The sequence below is a fragment of the Salvelinus fontinalis genome, chromosome 17 (assembly GCF_029448725.1).
Source record: "Salvelinus fontinalis isolate EN_2023a chromosome 17, ASM2944872v1, whole genome shotgun sequence".
Taxonomy (NCBI): Eukaryota; Metazoa; Chordata; class Actinopteri; order Salmoniformes; family Salmonidae; genus Salvelinus; species Salvelinus fontinalis.
The window spans coordinates 43,142,337-43,169,110 of NC_074681.1; the positions used below are offsets into that span (position 1 = coordinate 43,142,337).

The 26,774-nt window shown below is 41.8% G+C and overlaps 1 protein-coding gene across 3 annotated transcripts in view; it reads right to left on the minus strand.

Annotated features, from left to right (window-relative positions):
- LOC129814441 (activated CDC42 kinase 1-like) overlaps positions 1-26,774 on the minus strand; it is a 77,160-nt gene that overhangs the window by 43,860 nt on the left and 6,526 nt on the right. The window contains exon 1 of one of the 3 annotated variants that reach the window (XM_055867556.1): positions 10,737-11,272. The exons of the other annotated variants lie outside the window; for them this stretch is intronic. Coding sequence (XP_055723531.1) covers positions 10,737-10,799 — 63 coding nt within the window. The 5' untranslated portion in view covers positions 10,800-11,272. Of the gene's footprint in view, positions 1-10,736; positions 11,273-26,774 lie in introns of those variants that run through there. 3 annotated transcript variants of the gene reach the window in all.

Genomic DNA, 26,774 nt, shown 5'->3' on the forward strand with positions numbered 1-26,774 from the left:
TTTTCCTCATTCTCAAACATACCTTGCGTAGAATATATAGAGCTGTATATAGAGCTGTATGCTCTTGGTTGATAGCCTACACATCGACTACTGTGCTGAGTTGTTTATGTGGCGAAAGCGGTCAACTGAAACTGACAAACGAATGTCATCAGGATACCAAGAGTTGTTTTGACTTCTATCAAACATGTCCGGATGCTCTCCTCTCTATTTGACTCAGAGCGTTTGTCGGATATCAGGTGCTTTCAATTATCCACCTATCTAGTCCTGATAGAGATCAAGCGGGAGAGAAAAAAAAAGGAGACAGACAGACTGACAGACAGACAGACAGACAGACAGACAGAAGCTCGGAAACGATAGTGAGGGGGAAAAAGAGAGATGGAAATGTTTTATATGATTGGCTGCTGCATTTTTCTATTGGCGGAAGAGCAGCAATGACTAGTACCTCAGATACGGGGCTCCTCTTTCGCAAGAGGGTTTTGTCTAGAAGGGATACAACTTTGGTCAAAATTGACTTTTCGTAGCAGGTTTAAGATAACCTCATTCTCCTAACCTGCTGCGTTAAGGTTAGGAGAATGAGGTTAAGGTTAGGAAAAGGGTTAGGCTTAGCTAAAATTGAGAAAATAAATAAATAAATAAATATTTTTTTAAATCAGCTTTTGACAAAAGCTGTATCGATCTAGACATGACCCCATAAGAAGACAAGGGGTCACCTGAGTGTCAGGAAGTCTTTAAGTCCCTCAGTAAGTCCCTCAGTGAGTGCCTCAGTGAGTGCCTCATAAGTGTGGTGTGTGTGTGTGTAGTCTACTGCAGAAAAACATCTGATTAGTTTCCCAAAAACTGTACTGAAACGGATCTATAAAATTGCAACATCACAACAATGCTCACGAGCATACATGAAACCAACTTCCCTAGCTTTGCAGTTAAGATCTTCAAAACGAACCCAAAAAAGTTAGACATTGCAAAATGATATGATGTGACCCAGGTTTTTAAGTTGTATGTCATTTAGGTCAGAGGACTCAATCAGCCTTTTGTGACTGATGGGATTCCGGTATTGACCAAGGCAGGGTCATAGGTTAAGGAGCAAAGGGGGTCATGGCTTCCTCTTTCCCAGTTCAACTGTTAATGGGTTTGGGTTGGAGACTGGAGTGTCACTTCTTTTAGTTTCATAGTTAAAATGAGTCTACGATTAGTCAGTCAAGCAGACAGTAAAGTACAATCTCAACTCATAATTTTTGCAGACACACACCTGATAGCGCACCCACACTTATGCACCCATGTACACACACAGGTCTTTATGACCAAGTCCAAAAACCTTTCACTAACTAGCAAGACATAGACACATAGCGTATCACTCAAATGAGTGACATGAGAAGAGCTGACTTCTATTTTGATTAAAACGTGTTTCAAAATGGTTACAGCAGATGTTTGCATCCTGATACGAATCCACTACACGCACATACAACTAGGTCACATGCAGTAATATTCCTGTCTCAATATTCCAAGCAGCACTTTGGAATTTCACACCTCTTAGTGGTCTGGCAACTGGGCTTTATCCACTTCGACAACCCCCAAGTAGAAAGTAGTGGGCTCAACTGACTCACCCATGCTCAGGCTAAAGGTTATCCGTCTCATTTAAGGGGAAACACTCAACTTTAAATGTAGCGAATTCGTGAAACAAATGACCACAGCCCCAAATAGCTTTTTGGCTTAATTCCACTCATAAAAAAAAATGGCCTCATGCAGTAGGTTAAGGTCAGTCGTCTACTGAACTAGCATTGCAGCAATAGTGCAAAACAGCTGAGCTGCAAGCTTTTGTTCCAGCTCAGCGCAGAGCTGATTTGATACCTTCATTCGCTGAAAATCAGGTGTTTGAAGAAAAGCCACTCTGCTAAGCTGTATTGTGGGAAAACGGAAAAAGAAACGGATGAGAATTGCTCTACAAGGTAGTTTATTCATGCATTACCTTCTGTAGATCTTCATTTTGGTCGCGATGCTGAAACTTCCCTGCTTAGCTGTTGCAACCAGAAGTGTCACCACTCGTGGCAGTGCCTAAGACGTGAGTCGACATCCCCTGCCTGGCAGCCAGGCTTGTCAGAGCTGATACCAACAGAGGTTAAATGTCGGCCTTGAAACGTTTAAACAACCTCAGCATCTGTCCAGTCCAACACGAGAACAAGCAGGAGTCTTTTTCACGGCGTCAGGGAATAGAAAGAACTAGTAGGCCTAATCATTTTATAATGTCATTCACAGTGCTTTAAAAAGTGTCATAGACTACAGAGGTGGTATTCTATATATACGTTGCATCTAACAAGTTCAAGCAAGAATGCATGACTCGAGATATTTTGATGTGCAACCTAATCCAGTGATTGTCATGAATTTTGGGTTGGCAATTAGGCTTTTGTTATATTTTACTGTTAAAAATAGGACTACAGACTTTTGTTCAATCAAGATTCATTTCCCTAGATCTTTATCATAGGCTAATTTATTTGGGGCTAATTCACCACCCGATTAAGCGGAAACTCAAAACACACTAGCTTGATTGCATGCTAAATGTAATACCCACTGGTATAAGCTATGTATTAATCTAACAGTAAATGTAATGTCCTAAAAAGAAACTTTGCAGTCGTAGCATACTACCCAATGAGGCCCATACACTCGCAATGGCCAACGTGCATTTTGCATGCTCCGTATCTCAAAGCCATATCATATTGATTGGATGTAAAATAGGTGCTATAGAACTCAAAGGTATACCTACAGCACGCTGAGAACCTCTTCTCTTCAATGGTGACAAATATTACACAAGATAGTTGTATTTTCCCACTATTGGATTTTGAAATGTTCTACAAATCAGGACACTTTTTTTTTTCTCCCGGAGCGCAATGGGAGAGGCAGTGAGAGCAGGTCGCTCATCACAGCAGCAGGCCCCAGCGAAACAGGCACAGCATCTGACTCAGGACAGACACTTTCATTACAGGAATCATGAGAATAATGCACTTTACTATTTGACCAAATCATGTTATTAGCCTCCTACAAATAGGACGCTTAGAGTGAGGTGACTATGTAGAATGTGCAGCTCGAACCAATCGCAAGTCGCACAGTCAAGTCAAAGGGTCGCAAAATGCCACTAAATTGTATCAGTCTTGTGCCCTGGTAGTAAGTTTCCACTGACCTTTTTGGAGCAAGGCAGTTGGCGGTAGAAAGAGAAATATTGACGTTGTGTACACGGATTTGGCGCTTAGGAGGCACGAGGGGCGGAAGCTGGATGCGGTGTTCCGCTGCTAGGTGTCACTTGTCACGGGGCGGTGAGGAATGCTGGCCAACAGAAAAGGCTGCATCTCAATGGTCTAAAGTGGCTTTCTCTGCTCGTCTCCTTCCCTTGACCTGCAGTGTCTGGTCTGAAAAAAAACTGCTCAGGTCTCTGTCACCTTTCTGTCATCTGCACCTTCTGGTCTGAAACAATTGGATAGGAAGTGCAGTATAATGACAAATCCACCACAAGTTTTCAGAATGCTGTCTCTTCCTTGGGGATTGAGCTCACTAACTTTCACCTCCAAAGTGTAAGGAGAAAGGAGGGAGGGTTTGGAGTAATGGAATGGGGTTGGAAGAGCTACAAGAAGTCCCTGGTGAAAAATGCTTCTGGCCAGAACTCATTCCCCTAGTCGGAATGAAGAAATACAAAAAGGTCCTGGACTGCTCTCAAGACATGCTGTGCAAAACCCCTCCCTGTAGTCTCCACAAGTCAGCCCAGAGGAATTTGTCTGTGTTCCTGAGTCAAAATGAGTCAGGCAACAAAAAGAGACAGAGCCAGGCAAAAGCAAGCAGTGCTTTCCTCAACTGGATCTGTGGGTGCCTACTTCGACCACTTGTAACGTTAGCCTTAAAGTCAGAGCGTCTCAAGAATGAATCGAGACACGGAGACTGTTTTAGGATGTCTAGACTTGTACACTACATACCCAAAAGTATGTGGACACCCGCTCTTCAAAACATTGCATTTCAACATCATGGGCATTGGTGCTATAACAGCCTTCACTCTTCTGGGAAGGCTTTCTACTAGATGTTGGAACAATGCTGCGGGGACTTGCTTCCATTCAGCCACAAGAGCATTGGTGAGGTCGGGAACTGATGTTGGAAGATTAGGCCTGGCTCGCGGGGTGGGGTTGAGTTCAGGGCTCTGTGCAGGCCAGTCATGTTCTTCCACACCGATTTTGACAAACCATTTCTGTATGGACCTCACTTTGTGCATGGGGACATTGTCATTCTGAAACAGGAAAGGGCCTTCCCCAAACTGTTGCCACAAAGTTGGAAGCACATACTCGTCTAGAATGTCATTGTATGCTGTAGCGTTAAGATTTCCCTTCACTGGAACTAAGGGGCCTAGACTGAACCATGAAAAACAGCCCCAGACCATTATTCCTCCTCCACCAAACTTTACAGTTGGCACTATGTATTCGGGCAGGTAGCCAAACCCAGATTCGTCCGTCAGATGGTGAAGCAACGGGTGTGGCTGAAATAGCCGAATCAACTAATTTGAATTGTGTCTACATACCTTTCTATATAGTGTATTAGTGTATTCATTAGCGTGTTTAGTAGAATACATTTAGTGGGTATACTGTGTTATTATGTCGTCCTAAGCTCAAGAAGAGCAAGCACAGCTGTTGTGGTGAGCTTTGGTCAAGCCAGAGAAAATGATTAAGCAAGTTTTTTTTAAATGAGCAAATGGGCCTCATCATTGCAGTTCATAACTGGGAGAAGGCATTTAGCATTGGCCTGGCAATGTGAAACAATGACCGTCATGTGGCAGGGCTTTGACATTTGGCAAAGTGAAGCAATGTTGTCCGTCCCAGAGTGTCTCTGTTACATCGAAAATACCCAGCTGCAGAAGTTACTTCAGTTTTCATTGGCAATAAACAAATCCAGGTGTGTGACCCTCTTTGGGTCAGGGATTTATGCAATCCAAGCTAATTTACATTTTGGCCCGGGGCAGTACATCAAATTAATTTCGCGCAATATTCCAAATGCCTGTATTGCAAGAATCAAGTTTTTTTCTTATTTTTAGTTTTTATGAGCTTATATGTCCGCTTGTTCTCATGTTGATTTTTTGGTCGTATCCTTCACTCCTCCTTTTCTGTGTATCTTCCCACTTGCACACAGATACCAAACCCCTCCCCCTGCCACTCAGAGCAACAAAGATTTAAGATCCCTTCTTCCTCTCTGTCAAGAAGCAGCTTCAACTCGTTATTTCCATTTGAGGTTTGGTCCAACAGAATCCGTCATATGGACACCGAAACACAGAGAGACATTATTTTACTGTAACAGAGGAGAAGTTAAAAAGGGTATTCTTAGAAAGGTTGTGTTTTAACTCCTCAAATTGTGTGAAGAGCAGACCCTACTAAAATGGGTTGATTGATTCTGGAAAATGAATGCTCTGTTTCCATTCCGGTACCATGTACTGCTAGCATTTTAGCCAGACTTATACTAGCTGTAGTCTGTGTTTAATAAAAAGTGCAATGAGCATAAAAAACATATTATATAAGGAATTAACAACTCGTTCTCATTCTGTGAAATAAGGTAGGCCATTTGATTTCAACATCTTCACAAAGTGGACCAGCATGCTGTTCAAACAGTTGAAGACGGACAGAAGGGTGTGTTCATAATCAATGTTCCCGAGTGCGCGGGTGCATAGCTCCCCGGTACTGCCACGCAGAAGAAATATCAGATTGAACTTCACTCAAATGTCTAGTTAGTTAACACTATCAATGTTTCCCTTTACTGTGGGAACTGGGATCGAATCAACGCAATATTAGCCACTTTCACTGCAACATACCGAAACAAAATGAACTATGCAAAAAGAAAATGTTGCAGGCAGAATACATCGGAGTAAGATTCTATTGCATGCACAAATCAGCCTGTACTCTACACAGACCGGTGTGGTATAACCAATCAGATCTGCAGTAGGCCTATATGCAAATATCCCTTGCTATATATGGATCTGTGTCATTCACTTTGAACTGGACTGTGTTTACAGCATGAGCCACATGTGCAAATTTGTTCATATGCTTTGCTAGTTAGTGAGTTACTAGCCCAGTTATAGATCATTTGTAGTCAGCAAAGGGGGAGTGATTGCTTCCTACGAGAGCACAAAATGTGTACATTTCCAGACATCCTTGAAAAGTATTTTGAGACAGGCTTGAATAAGCTAAGTAACCAATAGGCAGCATAATTTGTCTGTAATTCTCTGTAATAATGGTATTGAAATAATGCATTTTATTTTGTAAAGTGGTTTCTTGCATCAAACAACACAACATTTTCAGTCAACTCATTGCCTGAAGGACAGGTGGATAAATAAGAATGTCAAGCCCTGCATGGTTTTTTTCTCAAAAGTCTCATGGAATGTAGGCCAACATTGAACACCACACATTGGCTGTTACTGTAGGCTGAACAATAGAACAGCTATTTCCATGTTAAAATGTTATGGGACGCATTTTCTCCATTGTTTTTGATGGTAGGCCACTCTGGTAAGTCTACATTATGATCGAAGAGCCACAGTAGCCTGCGTTACCACTGTCTGAAATCGTAACTTAAAGCGGGTACAGCTCAGTGTTCACAGTAAACGTGTACTGGAAGTTGCACAGAACTTTCACAACGTTCAAGTTTGCACTCAGCAGACCTGAAATTTTACTCATTGCCGTAAAAAATTTGAGGGAACATTGATCATAACAATTAAACTGTTCTACCTTGTTAGCTAGCAAATAGATAGCTGGACTTTAAATATAAAATTATTAGCTGGCTACTCACTAGCACTTGGGCTTGAGTTTAGTTTATGAGACCTGTGTTCATTTTCTATAATGCCTGTGTTCATTTTCTATAATGCCTGCTATAAAATTCGAAACCCAGATCAGTGATTGCAAAAATACAACAAGGCCTATTTAGAGAAATCCTTTTTTATTTTTGTATTTCATCGAGATATACACTGAGTATACCAAACATTAGGAACACCTTCCTAATATTGATTCGCACCACTCCCTTTTGCCCTCAGAACAGCCTCCATTCATCGGGGCATGGACATAACAAAGTGTCAAAAGCGGGGATGCTGGCCCATGTTGACTCCAATACTTCCCACAGTTGTGTCAAGTTGGTGGTATGTCCTTTGGGTGGTGGACCATTCTTGATACACAAGGGAAACTGTTGAGTGTGGAAAAACCCAGCAGCATTGCAATTCTTGACACAAACCGGTACACCTGGCACCTACTACCATACCCAGTTACAAAGACACTTAAATATTTTTTGTCTTGCCCATTCAACCTTTGAATGGCACATAAACAATCCATGTCCCAATTGTCACAAGGTTTAAAAATCCTGCTTTAAGCGGTCACCTCCCCTTCAACTACACTGATTGAAGTGGATTTCACAAGTGCCATCCATAAGGGATCATAGCTTTTACCTGGATTCACCTGATCAGTAGTTGTCATGGAAAGAGCAGGTGTCTTTAATCTTTTGTATACTCAGTGTATATTGTGAAATTGCCCATAAGTAAAAATGATTTTAAGGCCATATTGTCCAACCCTGCAAACATTGTGTACTAACCACACTAACCGTACTTGTGACGTAAATTAAGTATATAGTATGCTTATTGCTCATAGTATGGATATAGCTAGTACGCCAAAAGTTCCCGGATGAACTAAATTCGTCAAAATACGAAGTATACACGCAGTGGACACTATTTCCGTGCTTTTAGGGCCCATAATGCAATTCTGGCTTCACAACGTTTTCAGATTTTAAGAAAATGGCGGAAAATATGCAGCCGAAGTCCGACGAGAGCGGATACATATTCTTTGCTTTAACTAATGACAAATGTTAAGAAAATGTTGAGCAATGGAATCAAGTAATAAAGTAAGTTACACGTTGGCTGACAATTTGTTAGCTACGCTATCCTTACGAACCTCATAGCATATCATTACAGCAGCTGTATGTACCGGGTATGTTAGCCACCTACTTACAGTAACGTTATTAGTTGGCTACTAGTACATTGAACTTGCCAGTATATTTACTTCATGCTAACTAACTACCCAACGTTTATTGACTAGATTATTCACGTCATTCATAGCTTAGCTAAGTGGTATAGTCATTCGTGTCCGCTCGTAAATTCGCTCTGGCTATCTACTCCGATTTCAGAGCCCTCTCGTCTGACTGCCAGAGGCAGAGCGCAGAATAACTGATGAATTTACGAACGCTCAACACCCATTGAATGTAGCCGGTGTCAGTAAACATTTGCATTTTTTTTTTCAATTAAATTATTGCCAACAGCACAGTTAGTCACCAACCCTCTGGATAACATGAACAGTTTAACCAGCTCTGTTAGGGTGAGTAAAATAGTCAGAGTGAGGTGTTCTCTCATTTGTGTCTTAATTTGGGCTGCAAGCCCGAAATCGGCCGAAAATGACACCCCTGCAGGGCGCGAAATTCAAAATCTATTTTTTAAAAATATTTAACTTTTACACATTAACAAGTCCAATACAGCATTTGAAAGATAAACATCTTGTCAATCCAGCCAACATGTCCGATTTTTTAAATGTTTTACAGAGAAAACACCACATATATTTATGTTAGCTCACCACCAAATACAAAAGTGGACAGACACGTATGAATTATGATTATGAAGTATGAATTATGATTGAAGTAGCATGCACAAGCCAACCGAAATAAACTAAAACCAACCTAAAGAGCCCAGAAAAAACTACCTCAGATGACAGTCATATAACATGTTACACAATAAATCTATGTTTTGTTCATAAAAAGTGCATATTTTAGCTATAAATCAGTTTTACATTGATGCTACCCAAAAATGCTAATACATAGCTAGAGTCTGAATCCAGCCGGGAGTAGCCAGAGAAAATACATACACCAACGTCGGCTACTAATTACACCTCATAAAACATTTCAGAAAAACATATGGTGGATAACTAATGAAAGACAGATATCGTGTGAATAAAGCCAACATTTCCGATTTTTGAAGTGTTTTACAGCGAAAACACAATATATCGTTATATTAGCTAACAACATAAGCTAGCATAAGGCAGCATTGATTCTAGTCAAGCGCTAGCCTAGCACAGTTAGCAGAGTTAGCATACAACAGTTCGACATATATATGAAAAAGCATCCCAAATTGGGTCTTATCTTTCTTGATATTCCATCAGAATGTTGTAACGGGGTCCAATGTCCAGTAGAGTCTTTAGTTGGGTTCCAGAACGAATTATTTCCCTCTTTGGTTAGCAGGCACGATAGCATTGCGGCGCTAGAAAGCGTTTCTTCAAAAAATTCTTCCGTAGTTTCACATCTAAAGTCCAGAATAAATTGCAATAATATAATTAAAGTATATTGAAAAAACATACTTTAGGATGATTTTGTGACATGTATCAAATAATATCGTAGTCAGGCATCATATTCAACGTTATCTACCTTGTTCCAGAAGCCGAGAACAAATTATCCTTCGCGCCCGGAATTTTTTTTTAACTGCGCAGGTCTCACAAGAAGGTGTGTTATTCAGTCCATGGACGAGATATTCGACTCCTTTCAATTCTCACTTCCGCATTACAGTCTGACGAACGCCTGTGACGTGTCCCTATGGTCCTAAGTCAAAGGGCCTTTTATAGAGAAGGTCTTAAAGAGACACATCGCATTTTGGAAAACTCAATTCGGCTGGGAAAATGGCTGTAAAAATATTTCTGTTCGACTTAGAGAAACAATTCAAACCTTTTTAGAAACTACAGACTGTTATCTATCCAACAGTAGTAAATATATGCATATTGGAAAATAAAAAGTTTCTTAGGAGGCCGTTTGAAAATGTGCACACATTTTCCAGTTTTTTCAATATTCAGCTTGCAGCCATAACAGGTTATTAAAGTAGCTAGCAAGTTAGCCAGTTAGCTTGGGTGCTTGACTGCCGGTCAGAACGCTCGGATCAACCCTCCTACTCCTCGGCCAGAGCGTCCAGTGTCCGCTCTGAACGCTCCGAGAGCAAAACACTCCGAATTTTTGAACGGACAATCTGACAACGCCCTGAATTTACGAATGCCCAGAGCGCACTATGACACTCCATATTGAATTGACAAACACACCCAAAGTCTAGTTAGTAATTTGTTATGCTTCAAGCTAGCAAGAGGTTGCATAGCAACAGCATCAACTTCCTGTAGACAGGCAAAGCCATAGTACGCACAACTGAAAGGATACCGTTTGTTTACAATATACTAAAATGAACTAATAGTATATAGTATATACTAATTAAGTTTGTAGTATACAGTATGTTAGTATGGGTTTTCAAACACAGCTCTAGTAATTCCAGGAGGAAACCAAGAATTGTCTGGCTTCTAACTAAAACATGTTTGCCACTGAAACCAGGCTTAGTAATGTTAATTGATCTTACATATCAAAAACACATTGGATGTGGACAGGTTCAGCCTACCACTGTATATATCAAAGTTGAGACATGAAACTGAACGTGTGTGTTTGTGTCAGGTGCGTACACTTTGACATAGGATAGACCCATACAAGCATAGGCGACCCAAACATCTTTCATTTGATGAACCTTATCTTCACCCAACTTCCTCCACCTTGGTAGAAATGCCTTGGATACACTCACAATTCTATTACCAGACCAGCCACAATTATACCCATTCATTTCATTACCATATCACCAATATCAAAACAACTTGCCAACGAGAGGAAACAAGTAGACTTACTCCGTACACATGGAAGTGTGCCAGGAAAGGGAACGACTTTTTGAGCTTGTCGAAACGCCGCATCCCGAATTCCGTGTATGAACGTCTGTTTTTAAATCCTCAGAGGCGCCTTCTCCTGTGACCTGACAGTATCAGAGCAGCGGGAGTCCCAGGTCTACCACCGGAGGGGGAACACTGTGCGTCCACCGATCCGAATCCCGGGAAAGGAAAAGATCAACTTTGTGAGCTTTTGTAGCCAGGCTACATTCCATCGCGGGGCCAATCCACATAAGCTCCTTTAGTTCCTCGACACAACACAGGAAAAAGATCTAAATAAACCTAAGCAATGGTCGAAGCAGAGGGATACATCCAGAGGAAAGCGCTTTGAGGGACTGTTAGTTTGTCTGGCAGCATTCCGAGGTTGGCTGAGATCTATCTCAACACTGTCCAGTGTTCAGTAGCCAAGGTATGTCAGCTTACGTCGAGTTTGTAAGACTACTCTGACAGTCTTCCATGCAAAGCAGCAAGGTCTCTATAGCAGAACTTCTAAAACGGGTCCCCCTCCACCTCTCCCTCTCTCCTATTCCTCCCCCTCTTCTCCACCCATTCGTTTATCCATCCCCTCCATCGTGGGGCTAAAAATAGTAGCGACCTGGTCTCAGTTCACTCAGAGCAGCCAGCTGCAGAAGAGAGAAAAGGAAAGTGGGGAGCAGCGGAGCGTTTGACTCACAGTGTGTGTATGTGTGGTAAGTTATTTAAGTGAGTGAGTTTGTGTATTTATTTGTTTGTGGTGCACATTCATGTGTTTGTGCGTATGTATGCACGTTAGTGTGTGTGTGTGTGTGTGCAGTGGAAGGATGAGCTGTTCCTTCTGTGTCGCTCTGGCTCTCTCCTCACTCTCTACTCTTTCTCTTGCTGGATGGCTGGTGCTGACAGTTTGGTAATTCCTGGTATTCCCGCTCTCCCTGCTATTCTCTCCTTCCCTCGCTCTCTTTCCCTTTCAATCTCCCTTTTCCTCTAACCCCTGTCTCGATACCTCCCCTGCCCTCCCTTTTATCTCCCTTTCCCTCACCATCTACACACTAAACCCTGTCGCAACTGATAATGTAATAACTGCCATATGTAATAACTGCTAATAATGTAATAACTTTTGCATATATATAATGTAATAAAGTTATAAATATGCTAAACACAACGCAATAAAGTTTTTGTGCATAATGTAATAATTATATTACATTATGCGCTGATTGTTACATTATAAAGTGGTAAAAAAAATCAATAATGTAATAACTTGAACCAAAATTGTAATAACTAAAATCACTCTTTCTTTAATGGCATGCCTATTAACTGTCACACATTTGAGGAATACTTTGCATCTGCATCTAATGGGGGGTGAAGGGGGGAGGGGGGGGTACTATTTCACTTCCATTCTTACTTAGCAAACATCGTGTCGCCAATTAAAAAAATAATAATAACACTCCTCAATTTGAAGACACACATCGCAGCCATTAGCACAATTCTAATGATCACAAAAATATTCAAAAGGCCTTTCTGTAAGACCGCATTGCCTTACAGAGTGGAGGTGAAACCAGACTCACGTCAACACCCCCCTCCCACAATCAGAGGATAGATACGCATGTGAACAACAGGCACAACTCTGATATAAAGATGAGGGGGAGTTGAATATTCCATAAGGAATTATATGGCGAAGGCATTGTAAATTCATCGATGCCTCACACGTATATTATTAGTACACAACCATGACCACTAACTGACCTTTCAAGATTACCCCACCTGGGATTTAAACTCACAACATCTGGATTTGGGGTATGCTGATCTTATGTCCTAAAAACGTCCTTTGGGACGTCCCTGGGACAAACCGGGAACTAAACAAAACCTCCAGGGGACCATGACACGTCATCCCAAGAACATCCTAAAAACATGTTATGCATGTACATTGGGTATAGAACGTCACCACCCCCTTTGAAAATGTCCACCTTTTGTTGCCTTACAGCCTAAATTGAAAACACATCAAAATCTGACTTTTTCTGACTTTCTCAGTCACTAACAAATACAATCATAGGTGGTAACTCTACAATTCACTCGAAAAGGCAAGGCACACTGGGAAATTATATTGGAGGTGTGGTTTAGAGGGTGCGTCTGGAGCACCTACTGGGTCAAAGTCAATGTTCCCTCTAAACTGCGCGCATTCGCGGGCGCACAGCTCCCCCGGGACTGACGCACAGAAGAAATATCAGCCCGTGCAGAGAAGCACGAGATTGAACTTCACTCAGCTTTCTAGAGTTTTCACCATTAGTTAATACTATCAATGTTTCCCTTCACTGTGAGAATTGTGGTCGAATAAGAAATTGTTCTTAACTGACTTGCCTAGTTAAAAAGGTTATATAAAATATACATTAAAAAAAATGCTATATTTGCCACTTTCAATGCAACATATCAAAACAAAACAAACTATCCAAGACTGAGTATGCAAAACTAACTATGCAAGACTATGAAGGCAGAACCCATCGGAGTACAATTCTATTGCATAGATAGGCACGACTCAGGCCTGTACTCTACACAGACGGGTCCGCCCATAACCAAACCAGAGCTGCAGTAGGCCTTTATTCAAATAGACCATTGCAATAGATGGATCTATGTAATTCACTTTGCGCTGTTTTTACCGCATGAGCGGTAGTTATTAGATGCGCTTGTTTTGAGATCAAAGCGAGAGCTACATGTAGCGATGTGTGGACATTTGTTCATATGTTTGCTAGTTAGTGGGTTATTAGCCCAGTTAAGGGGCAGTGCTGAATTTTGAGACAGGCTTGAATAAGCTAAGTAGCCAATAGGACGAGTAGCATAATTTGTCTGATTCTCTGTAATAATGGTGTGGGAATAATCATGGATTTTATTTTGTAAAGTGGTTTCTTGAATCAAACATTTTCAGTCACCTCATTGTTTGAAGGACAAGTGGATAAACAGGTTAATGTCAAGCCCTGGATATATATATATATTTTTTTACAAATCTTATGGAATGCAGGCCTACATTGAAGACCACACATTGGCTGCTACTGTAGGCTGAACAATGGAGAAGCTATTTCCATGTAAAAATGCTATGGGATGCATTTTCTCCATTGTTTTTGATGGTAGGCCACTGTGGTAGACCTACATTACGATCAAATAGCCACTGTTAAAACTAAATTAAAGTGTTCACAGTAAATGCGCAATGAAAGTTGCATAGAATTTTCACAACGTTCAAGTTAGCACTCAGCACGCTCAGTGACTGAAAAGTTGAGGGAACATTGGTCACAGTGACTATCGGCTTGAGTAATGCCTACAAAATCACTAAGTAACTGTACTCAGAAATATTGTGCAATGGGTTTCCTCAAAAGTTTTGAGTAATGACATAACATTGGGGTTTACAGTGTACCCCTACCCCATGTTCTCTCCCTCTCTCCCGCTCTCAGACGGCCAGGGAAGTGCCCCGTGTCGAGGACAGAGGCTCCATGGTATTCGGCTAGAGGAGCATTTGATCCGGAGCCAAGAGGTCAGATTTAACTGCAGGACGGAGAGCTCGTTTCCTGTGCACCCCCTACTTATGTTAGGATCTTAACAGGCCCCCTCCCCACCACCACACACACTCCTCCCCTCTCTCGCTCCAACTCACTGACTCTCCTTCCCTCTCCCTCTGACCCAGTCAGCCCTTCTCTTGCCTCTCTCCCCCAGCTCCCCCCACCATTTCTCGCTTTTCCCATCCTCTCCAGCTTTTTTTTTCTCTCTCTCTCCCTGTCACCCTTTTCTTCTGTCATTCACTCCTCCCTACAGTCTCTCCATTCCCGTGGGACTAACAGGCCGACAGCATTTTCTTCTTTATTTGGTGCGGTCTTTATTTCCTGCCTGCTAACCCTCCAAAAATGTTCTCTGCAGACTATAAACTAACCCATACCAGCTGTTTTTCTCCCACTCAATGGCAGGCTATTTTCTTTTGGTCCGTCACTGCCCATGAGTCAGAACTGTTAAACTTTGTCTATCCTTGCTTTCCTTTTCTCTCCCTCTTTTTCAGTCTCACACTTCTTTCAGGCTTCAGCAGAAGGCTTCACTCTGAGCACACAGTCATAACAGCCAAAGTTATTAATTAGGCAGCTCTTTCTTTATGAGAGGAAAAGAACGGGAAGGCTACCAGACAGTAGAGAGGGTGGGAGGGAAAGGAAGGCGGGGAGAGAGAGACGTGAACTACAACAAACTGGGATCCCGTTGTCAAACAGTCTGCCTCTAATTAAAGGAGGAATGTCCGAGGAGGATCCAGCCAGTACTGCTTGGCGATACAGTTCGGCAAACACGAGGAGAATGTTTCCGTACGGTTTTTGAAAACGCTTTTTTAACGTTGAGGGGATGACTGTTTGTTGGGTCCAGGTTAACATACTCAGTCTACACCTTTCTTCATCCTCTCTGAAAAAAAAAACGAACAGCTGGGGAGCCAAAAAAGTTAATTGGTGGTTCCACAATGGCTCCTCTGTAGTTTTCAAAGCAACGTTGGTTGGTCCCCAAGCACTCCTATATTTTGAGTTGTTTTCATTCCAAATGGCTACTCCCACTAAAGGTGACAATGGTGACCCTGTTGTGTTCATTAAAATTGATGAAATTCTTTGTGTGCTCACAGCTGGTAAGAGTGAGGTGAAGTCATGTATCTGGCTCCTGACCATCACCACAGGATATGACAAAGGGAGCTCTCCTTCCCCAACGCCCACTGCCCAGGGATACAGTCTGCAAATAAACTCCCCACAGTACAGCGTGGTTAGAGACAGAGACGATTTAAAGAGACCTTTCCACCAAGTGAGCAGGTCTTATTGGTCAGTGGTCACGTCTACCTCAGAATGCAGTGCGGCTCAGCATTTCTCAATGGTCAACCACGATAAAATGAACTGCTGTCATATAAATAAAAGCGTTGTTGAATGATCGGAATCCTTTTACCCAAATCTAACGGCCTGTAGCTCAGGACCTGAAGCAAGGAAATGCATATTCTTGATACCATTTTAAAGGAAACACTTTGCCGTTTGTGGAACTGTGAAATTAATGTAGGAGAATAACACATTAGATCTGGTAAAAGATAATTCAAACAAAGAAACATGTGTTTTCGATATATATATATTTTTCTTCATCTTTGAAGTGCAAGACAAAGGCCATACTATCAGATAGGAGTTTAGGTGTAATTTAGATTTTGACCACCAGATGGAAGCAGTGTGTGCAAAGTTTCAGACAGCAGGGGTTCAAACTGTAGAACCCAGTTCCTACATTTGAATATAAAAATGGATTTTATCAAACAAATCTATGCTCCATTTTATCTCTGGAACACTCGAAGACAAAATGAGAGCAAGATTATTGAATGTAAGTTCATTATTTACCTTCAGAGGTGAATGTATCAAACCACTTGCCGTGAAAAGTGTTTTGTTGTTGTGCACTCTCCTCAAACAATAGCATGATATTTTTTCTATGTAATAGCTACTGTAAATTAGACACTGCAGTTAGATTAACAAGAATGTAAGCTTTCTGTCCATATAAGACATATCTATGTCCTGGAATGCTGGCTGTTACTTACAACGTCATTCTAATCACATTAGCGCACGTTAGCAACAACCGGACCGGTTTAGGGACACCGATCCGTACAATACACAAATAAACAAAAGTTTGTGAATTTCTGCTTTGGCCAAAAGCAGGTCTTATATGCTCAAAAAAATAAAGGGAACACTTAAACAACACAATGTAACTCCAAGTCAATCACACTTCTGTGAAATCAAACTGTCCACTTAGGAAGCAACACTGATTGACAATAAATTTCACATGCTGTTGTGCAAATGGAATAGACAACAGGTGGAAATTATAGGCAATTAGCAAGACACCCCCAATAAAGGAGTGGTTCTGCAGGTGGTGACCACAGACCACTTCTCAGTTCCTATGCTTCCTGGCTGATGTTTTGGTCACTTTTGAATGCTGGCGGTGCTTTCACTCTAGTGGTAGCATGAGACGGAGTCTACAACCCACACAAGTGGCTCAGGTAGTGCAGCTCATCCAGGATGGCACATCAATGCGAGCTGTGGCAAGAAGGTTTGCTGTGTCTGTCAGTGTAGTGTCCAGAGCATGGAGGCGCTACCAGGAGACAGGCCAGTACATCAGGAGACGTGGAGGAGGCCGTAGGAGGGCAACAACCCAGCAGCAGGACCGCTACCTCCGCCTTTGTGCAAGGAGGAGCACTGCCAGAGCCCTGCAAAATGACCCCCAGCAGGCCACAAATGTGCATGTGTCTGCTCAAACGGTCAGAAACAGACTCCATGAGGGTGGTATGAGGGCCCGACGTCCACAGGTGGGGGTTGTGCTTACAGCCCAACACCGTGCAAAACGTTTGGCATTTGCCAGAGAACACCAAGATTGGCAAATTCGCCACTGACGCCCTGTGCTCTTCACAGATGAAAGCAGGTTCACACTGAGCACATGAGCACATGTGACAGACGTGACAGAGTCTGGAGACGCCGTGGAGAACGTTCTGCTGCCTGCAACATCCTCCAGCATGACCGGTTTGTGTGGAGTGGCATTTCTTTGGGGGGCCGCACAGCCCTCCATGTGCTCGCCAGAGGTAGCCTGACTGCCATTAGGTACCGAGATGAGATCCTCAGACCCCTTGTGAGACCATATGCTGGTGCGGTTGGCCCTGGGTTCCTCCTAATGCACGACAATGCTAGACCTCATGTGGCTGGAGTGTGTCAGCAGTCCTGCAAGAGGAAGGCATTAATGCTATGGACTGGCCCGCCCGTTCCCCAGACCTGAATCCAATTGAGCACATCTGGGACATCATGTCTCGCTCCATCCACCAATGCCACGTTGCACCACAGACTGTCCAGGAGTTGGCGGATGCTTTAGTCCAGGTCTGGGAGGAGATCCCTCAGGAGACCATTCACCACCTCATCAGGAGCATGCCCAGGCGTTGTAGGGAGGTCATACAGGCACGTGGAGGCCACACACACTACTGAGCCTCATTTTGACTTATTTTAAGGACATTACATCAAAGTTGGATCAGCCTGTAGTGTGGTTTTCCACTTTAATTTTGAGTGTGACTCCAAATCCAGACCTCCATGGGTTGATAAATTTGATTTCCATTGATCATTTTTGTGTGATTTTGTTGTCAGCACATTCAACTATGTAAAGAAAAAAGTATTGAATAAGAATATTTCATTCATTCAGATCTAGGATGTGTTATTTTAGTGTTCCCTTTATTTTTTTGAGCAGTGTATGTTGCATTTCATTAAAACAGATGAGAAAATTCACAGTGTCTCATAGAGACTCATTCATTATGATTGAAAAGGGTAAAACAGATGAGCAATCTACTCAGACACATACCTTAGAACAGCCCAGTCTGTTCACACACAAGTAGGGTACCTTTTAGCTATCGGTGGTCCTGTATATCTCAGTTGGTAGAGCATGGCATTTGCAACGGCAGGATTGTGGATTTGATTCCCAGGGCAACCCATACATAAAATGTATGCATACATTAAGAATGGGCTATAGATTTGTTTTTACATTTTATTTCACCTTTATTTTACCAGTTACGCTAGTTGAGAACAAGTTCTAATTTACAACTGCGAACTGGCCAAGATAAAGCAAAGCAGTGTGCACAAACAACAGAGTTACACATGGAATAAACAAGTGTACAGTCAATAACACAATAGAAAAAAAAGAAAGTCTATATACAGACGTGGGCAAAAGTTTTGAGAATGGCACAAATATTCATTTCCAAAGTTTGCTGTTTCAGTGTCTTTAGATATTTTGTCAGATGTTACTATAGAATGCTGAAGTATAATTACAAGCATTTCATAAGTGTCAAAGGCTTTTATTGACAATTACATGAAGTTGATGCAAAGAGTCAATGTTTGCAGTGTTGACCCTTCGTCAGGTTCCCGTGCCCCAGCTGGCGTGACATCAGCAGGGGTGACCGGTCGGCTCCTGAACCCCGGGTTTGTCCCCTTTGACGGTGTCCTGCGACTGGAATTGGGCATCAAGGAAGGGGTACTGTCACGTATACTCAATCTCCTGCCTCTAGGTTATCAGGCTGCTGGTTATCCCGCACACCTGTCACCATCGTCTCACACACCTGCGCCTCATGACACTCACCTGGACTCCATCACCTCCTTGATTATCTTCCCTATATCTGTCACTCCCCTTGGTTCTTTCCTCAGGTGTTATTGACTCTGTTTTCATGTTGGTGCGTTGTTTGTGTTACGCGTTTCATTAAACATCACTCCCTGAACGTTCTTCCCGACTCTCAGCGCACTCGTTACAGATTCAGTGGCATTCTCTCTGACCCTCTTTACTGTGTCGCCACCATGCTCGATGCTAGGTACAAGGACCGCTACTTCGATGTAGACAGGAAACAGGGTTTACATGAAATGTTACATACACAGCTGGACAAGATGGAAATGGACACAGTGACAGTGCGCACTGAGGAAGAGAGGCCACGGACAGACAGAGCTGAAACTTCACTGCTTGACATGTATGATGAAATCCTGGTTGAGACTGAACAATGAAACAGCACAGCAAGTAAGTGAAAGAAATAGGTTTCGATTACATTTTACTAGTAATGGGGACACAAATGCCAACAAAATAACTTTTTGGTCAGTGTGGTGTGTGTAACCTTTATTTAACTAGGCAAGTCAGTTCAGAACAAATTCTTATTTACAATGACAGCCAAACCCGGGTGATGCTTGTGCGCCGCCTATGGGACCCCCAATCACGGCCGGATGTAATATAGCCTGGATTCGGCCCAGGGACCTCTTGCACTAAGATGCAGTGCCTTAGACCGCCGCGTCCATGTGTGTGTTAACTATTTAACTTTACTAGAATGCTTAAGGCTGCTACATTTTTAAATATCGATTATCGGTATTGTTTTTTTTGGCAAGAAAAATATTGGATTTTGGTATCGGACAAAAATGTCATATCGGCGCATCCCTAATAAAAATGCATTGACCAAAGATTACACAATACAACAGCAGTAGTGTTGTACCTGTATGCATGATTATACGTATCATCACTACTGAAATTAACTGTACTTCATTATCCTCTTTGCATTGTACTGTATTTACTGACATGCTCTACCACTATACTGCTTTGGCAATATCTACAAATTGTATTTCATGCCGATACAGCAACTGAATTGGAGAGCGCGACTCCGAGAGAACGCCAGGAGGCTTTTGCAGTAATAGGCCTGTCCATGTATCAGTCTGTCTGTTCAGGCCTAAACGATACTCCATTATATATGCTGACTCAGAGGTCATAAGCACACTCAATTGACAGCGATAGTACCAGCCAAACTGAGTGAGTGTCTGCTCCTAATGATACAGGAGCACTCCTGCTGGCCATTGAGATGAATGGTTATATGATTAATGTAGGCCTAAATCTTTGAAAACAGACCCATGCTGGGATTAACTTTCCAGAAATAAAGCTTGACAGATACTGAGGGGTTGCAAGACTGACATGTGGGAAAGAAAAATAGCTGTTTGGACCAGTTCGGGCAGAGGATTAAAAAAAAACAGACCTAAAGATATATACATACAGTACTGCATACTGTCAATTCTTACAAGAATACACAAACCCTGAACACACTGCTTCCTCTTTTTTTTAAGTGTTCGCAAATAATACAGTTATGAGTACACATGCACAACGTTTGAGGTTCAAGGGAATAATTATGCCAGTCTATGCCGGGCCAGCCCACCTGTAGCTCTAGCAGTCAGCCACAGGGTGGCACCAAACATCAGGCTCACATGGGGTGTACAGTCATTCTACCATGTTTAAAATGCAAGTAACTGTCAAAATAATGGAAACATTTGAGTAATTGAGGGATACAAAGTATATTGAAAGCAGGTGTGATTCCTAAGTTAATTAAGCAATTAACATTCCGTCATGCTTAGGGTCATGTATACACATGCTGGGCAGGCCATTATTTTGGCTACAAAGGCAATGGGGAGGATGACAATGGATGACAATGTCCCTATCCACAGGGCACGGAATGTTATCTTTTATAGACTTTTTGGGGAGGAGTTTGAGGAGTATGAAAACGATATAAACCATATGCTATGGCAGTTATCACATCTCAAACCATTTGAACACTTAAACAGAGATTCTGGAACAGTGCCTGAGACTGTGTATTGTTGATGGTGGAAAACACTCAAAATAATAGCATTTCTTGAGGAAGAACGGTGTTGCATCCCTCCAATAGAGTTCCAGACATTTGTCGAATCTATGCCACGGTGCATTGAAGCTGTTGGCTCGTGGTGGCCCAACACCCTATTAAGCCACTTTATGTTGGTGTTTCTTTTATTTTGTCAGTTAACTGTACATTCAAGCAGGCACATATGGGTTCTACAAGTACCCAAGAACCTGCCCAAATGTGCCCTCGCTTGTAAGTGCCCTACTCACAAATGTGTCCGCACAACCCAACATCCAAGCAATGCTCAAGCCTCTGTTTCAGCCTTTCCAACCAAATCTGTGTTAACAAGCTAGCTGACTAGATACCATTACCCAACTAGCTATACATATGTTACGCACGCCTCTGAGAAGAGGGAACGCAACACCCTGCTGCAACTCAACTCCCCGTGAAGCAAAAGAGGTATGAACTGTAGGTGCGAGAAAGGACAACAAAAGGCAGAATTGACCGCTTACTAGGATTTATTTCCTTACACGGTAATATGGGGAAAAGGGGCTGGACGGAACCAGAGCAAAGAAAGTAAATATCAAAGCTCCCCCTCTCCTATCTAACCTGCCTACCCACTTAACTTACCTATCTTAGCACCACCTGGTGCCCTAACCAAAATACAGGGGGTGGTCCGCCCAGGTCTTACCTAGTGTGCCTAGACAGTGAATATACTACGGGTAAATGTATGCCCGCGGGCCTCTTGCCTAAGCACTCCCTAGGTGCCTTCCCCTTCCCCCCTGGGAACAAATGAAACAGAATATCGAACAATTACTCAAACTAAGAAACAAAGGACATCAAATAAGCTCTATCTGAGCAACAATCTCACACTGAACATACCTGAACAGCCTGCAATGATCTCAGCCTGCAATGATCTCAGCCTGCAATGATCTCAGCCTGCAATGATCTCAGCCTGCAATGATCTCAGCCTGCAATGATCTCAGCCTGCAATGATCTCAGCCTGCAATGATCTCAGCCTGCAATGATCTCAGCCTGCAATGATCTCAGCCTGCAATGATCTAAGAGTGCCTATGATCTCTCTCTTCTGAACAACAGAACAGTGGCTTTTATATAGCTTCAGACGGAATGGGTAATTAGAAACAGCTGCGTCTTGACGAGGGGGCGGGGTCAGCCCTCCATCAATTGGGGCCGACCAATCAGCTGCTTGGGGATCATTTCAGGAAGACATCTCCTGAAACACACACTCAAATACAAACTACAACACAGAAACTGGGGAACGTAACAACATATAGCTTGCTATATGGGCGTTTGACTTTTGAAACGTAATTTGTGTTGTTTAATGTTTTAGGGACTCCTGAGCAAACCAGGATGTCATCTTGTGAAACCTAGTGTATGTAAAGAATCTAGCTTTGCTAGCTAAACCATTTACCGCAAATTGAATGTACAAATTTGAACGCTTGCCTTGCTGTTCATAAAAAATTCAAGTCAATCACTTGTCATCGATCTTTATTGTAGTAACGTAACAATAGAGATTGAAGATATTTACCAATGCAGATAACATAGCAGTAGTTATCTAACTTTTCTTGCAGATTGTGTAGCGGAGGATAAAATGATCTGTATGCTATGGATGTGTAGCCATGTAGTCAATCTGTTTATGGAACCTAATAAGTTTGAGAAATATCCGTTCAGGGTTTTAATTGTTCTAGCTACAATGCTTTCCCTAGCAATGACTGAGTGAAGGAAATGTGACTGTTATATGTCAAACTGCTATGGAAGTCCTGGTTCAGTACTACTCCACATTGAACCACAGCCAGAGGATGGGTACATTACACCAAGTGGGCATACATGATATTTCTGGTTGAAATCTGGCCTGGAAGTCTTATAACCAGATCACAACGTCTTCTTCATGACGTCTTTTTGACTTGTCTTATTTTGGTTGATATCTGTTTTTTGGTTGAAATCTGATTGAACTACTGACCAGTTTTCAAAATGGTACTCAATCAATAGACACCAATCTATATAAACATGTGCATAGTGTTTGTGGGACATGCACCCATTGCATATACAGTAAGACACTAGCACCATTATAAATTGTTAAAATTTGAGTAATATTCCTTTTCTGCAGGGTTTGCATGATTCAGCAAACAGCTGACTGAGACCACCAAAGCGGGTTAGGGTCTCATGGCATACAGTGCCTAAAGAAAGTATTCACAGCCCTGGTCTTTTTCCACATTTTGTTGTGGTACAGCCTGAATTTAAAATGGATAAAATTGAGATTGTGCGTCACTGGCATTCACACAATAGCCCATAATGTCAAAGTGGAATTATGTTTTTAGACATTTTTACAAATTACTAAATGTAAAAGTTGAAATGTCTTGAGTCAATAAGTATTCCCTTCGTTATGGCATTCTTTTTTAATAATGACCTCATCTCTTTACCCCATACATACAGATAATTGTAAGGTCCCTCATTCAAGCAGTAAATTTCAAAGCACAGGTTCAACCACAAAGACCAGGGAAGTTTTCAATGACTCGCAAAGAAGGACACCCATTGGTAGATGGGTAAAAAAAAAAGCAGACATTAAATATCCCTTTGAGCATGGTGTATCAATACACCCTGTCACTACAAAGATACAGGCGTCCTTCCTAACTCAGTTGCTGGAGAGGATGGAAAACAATTTCAACATGAGGCCAATGGTGATTTTAAAACAGTTATGGAGTTTAATTGCTGTCATAAGAGAACTGAGGATGGGTCAACAACATTGTAGTTACTCCACAATACTAACTTAATTGACAGAGTGAATTTACAGAACATAAATATTCCAACACATGCATCCTGTTTGCAATAATGCACTAAAGTAAAACTGCAAAGAATGTGGCAAAGAAATTAACTTCATGTCCTGAATACAAATCCAACACAACACATCATAGAGTACCACTCTTCAAATGTTCAAGTATGGTGGTGGCTGCATCATGCTATGGGTATGCCTGTCAATGGCAAAGACTATGGAGTTTTTTTAAGGGGGAAAAAAAACAGAAGGGAGGGGGGTGGACCCCCACCCCGCCACACTGGCAATACTTTAAGGGGCATTGCACTAATAATGGCGCTGACTAGGGAAACATTCCCGCTGTTCTGTTCTTAGTGCCAGTCTGCACGTTCAAACTAAAACAACGTAACTTTAATATTAATCAAATTAATTAATCCACTATTGAAGGCTATCAAATGCTTCTCAAAGATGCCCTCTGGTGGTCAAACTAGCACTAACTAGCACTTAAATAACGTGCCATAGAATTCTGCGGCACCAGTCAAGCTACGCTGCAACTTTTAAAGGACGAACCACTGTACTCAAGAAGACCCGAGGCTGTAATAGCTTACAAAGGTGCTTCAACAAAGTACTGAGTAAGGGATCTGAATCCTTATGTAAATGTAATATCAGTTTTATATTTTGTAATAAATTTGCTACAATAAAAAAACTGTTTTTGCTTTGTCATAATGGGGTATTTTGTGTAGATTGATGAGGGGGAAAAACGATTTAATTCATTTCAGAAGAAGGCTGTAACATAACAAAATGTGGAAAAAGGTAAAGGGGTCTGAATACTTTCCGAATGCACTGAATTGTACAATACAGGTGCGAAGCACCAAAGGTTCTTCTACAAATTATTGACTCAGGGGTGTGAATACTTAGGTAAATCAGATTTGCACACGTTTTCACCGTCATTATGGAGTATGGCGAAAAATCTATTTAATCCATTTTTGAATTCAGTCACTAACAACAAAATATGGAATAAGTCGATGGGTATGAATAATTTCTGAAGACACTGGATTTCACCTCCAAGTCATTGAATTTGCTAGGTCATTATAAGCTAATTTGTGACAGTCTCTGTGGTCTTATAGCAATCAGAGATGCTCCCTAATTGAGAGAATTTCCAATGCTATGAACGCTTTTGATTTTACTACAGGCTATGGCTAATGTTTTTCATAGTTGCAGTCCACTCAATAGCAAAGTGCACATTCACTTCCATAACAAATTGTTTAAAAACAGGATACCCCGGGAAAAAATAGCTGCCGTTAAAATGCAGTGAAACTTCAGTACAATGAAATGATGGTTGTCTAATGAATGATATCTGTTAGCTTGCTGGCTTCTAATGGGAATATTTAGTCTGTTAGCTAATTGCACTGTTTATTGTCCAGCACATTGTCTTCTGTTCCACTGAATGCAATTTTGATGTTCATCTATTGGGACTAACTACATTTGTTTTAAGAATTTAACAAATAACACGTAGGCCTGTCTTGTAGTTGGATATTGAAATAAAATCCACCAGGATTTACAAAACCCAATTTTTTAAATCGCATTTATTACCATCAATAATTGATGGTATGACGGATCACTTTTGAAAAAGATCATGTTTTATTGTCTCATTACACACACTTTCTTTTCTAAGACTGTCCTCAATTGGGGGAACCTTTGTTTGGGACAATGTCCTCAGGAATACGGAGCGGTATGTTTATAAAAAGTTTTTTGAATATTAGATGTATTAGGATTAAGCAACACTTTAGCGTTTACTACTGTCTAATTTTGATACCCTTTCTTAAAATGTTTCAGATTGATGACCAATAAATTAATGTCCCACTTCAACATGAAGTGACAGAAGAATAACATGCCTTTGCTACCACTCGTGTGTGTGCTCCATGACATAGACAATGAGAAATGTTTAGTAGATTCTGACTGTTAAAGATAAATTTTACTATTCTGTCGTGTCCTGCATGCCCACATTATCCCAATCGTAAATTTATTTTTATGCTTACAGTAAGTGCCATGAAAAGCCAGGAAATGTGTTGCAGGCCCTCTGGAATGTCCTAAAATATGCCGCTGACCGCCGCGTTGGAGGAGGACGCAAAGTATGTATACCAGCAAGCTGCTCTTTTTTGAAAACAAGCTATAACTGCCACAAACTTCAACTAGTACCATGGGAAAACGTTTAGCCAGCTGAGTCCAAAGTTTATTCAGGAATGTCCTTTTCTAGTTCTTTTAAAATCTCTAAGTGATAAAGTTGTAATGCGCTGATTCTCTTCACTGGAGATCTGACCCATCACACCACTCTTCAAGGCAACAACACTCCAGATCATCTTCTGTGCTCAGAGGTCCTTCACGAGGATCTACCCCATCAATCCTATAAATCATTAATACAATAAAAAGAATGGCCCTTTAATATCATCTGTATCCCAGTCTTTCTATGCCTGTAATGTCTGTGGGTGAATTATGAGAAGGAAAAAAAAAAGAGAGAAAAAAAGGCTTTATGCAGATGTGAAAAAACATAATATAGCACATATAGTACAGCATGATCATTACAAAGGTGTAATTTGTGCTGGGGACAATAAAATTGCCACTGTAAAATGTGCAGTTTTGTCACACAACACCACAGATGTCTCAAGTTGAGGGAGTGTGCAATTGGCATGCTGACTTCAGGAATGTCCACCAAAGCTGTTGCCAGATAATTGAATGTTCATTTCTCTACCATAAGCCGCCGCCAACGTCGTTTAAGAGAATTTGGCAGTACGTCCAACCGGCCTCATAACCGCAGACCATGTGTAACCACGCCAGTCCAGAACCTCCACATCTGGCTTCTTCAATTGCTGGATCGTCTGAGACCAGCCACCCGGGCAGCTAAAGCAACTGTGGGTTTGCAAAATTGAAGAATTTCTGCACAAACTGTCCCATCTCAGGGAAGCTCATCTGCATGCTCGTCATCCTCACCAGGATCTTGACCTGACTGCAGTGGCCAAATGCTCACCTTCGATAGCCACTGGCAGGTTGGAGAAGAGTGCTCTTCACAGATGAATCACAGTTTCAACTCTACCTG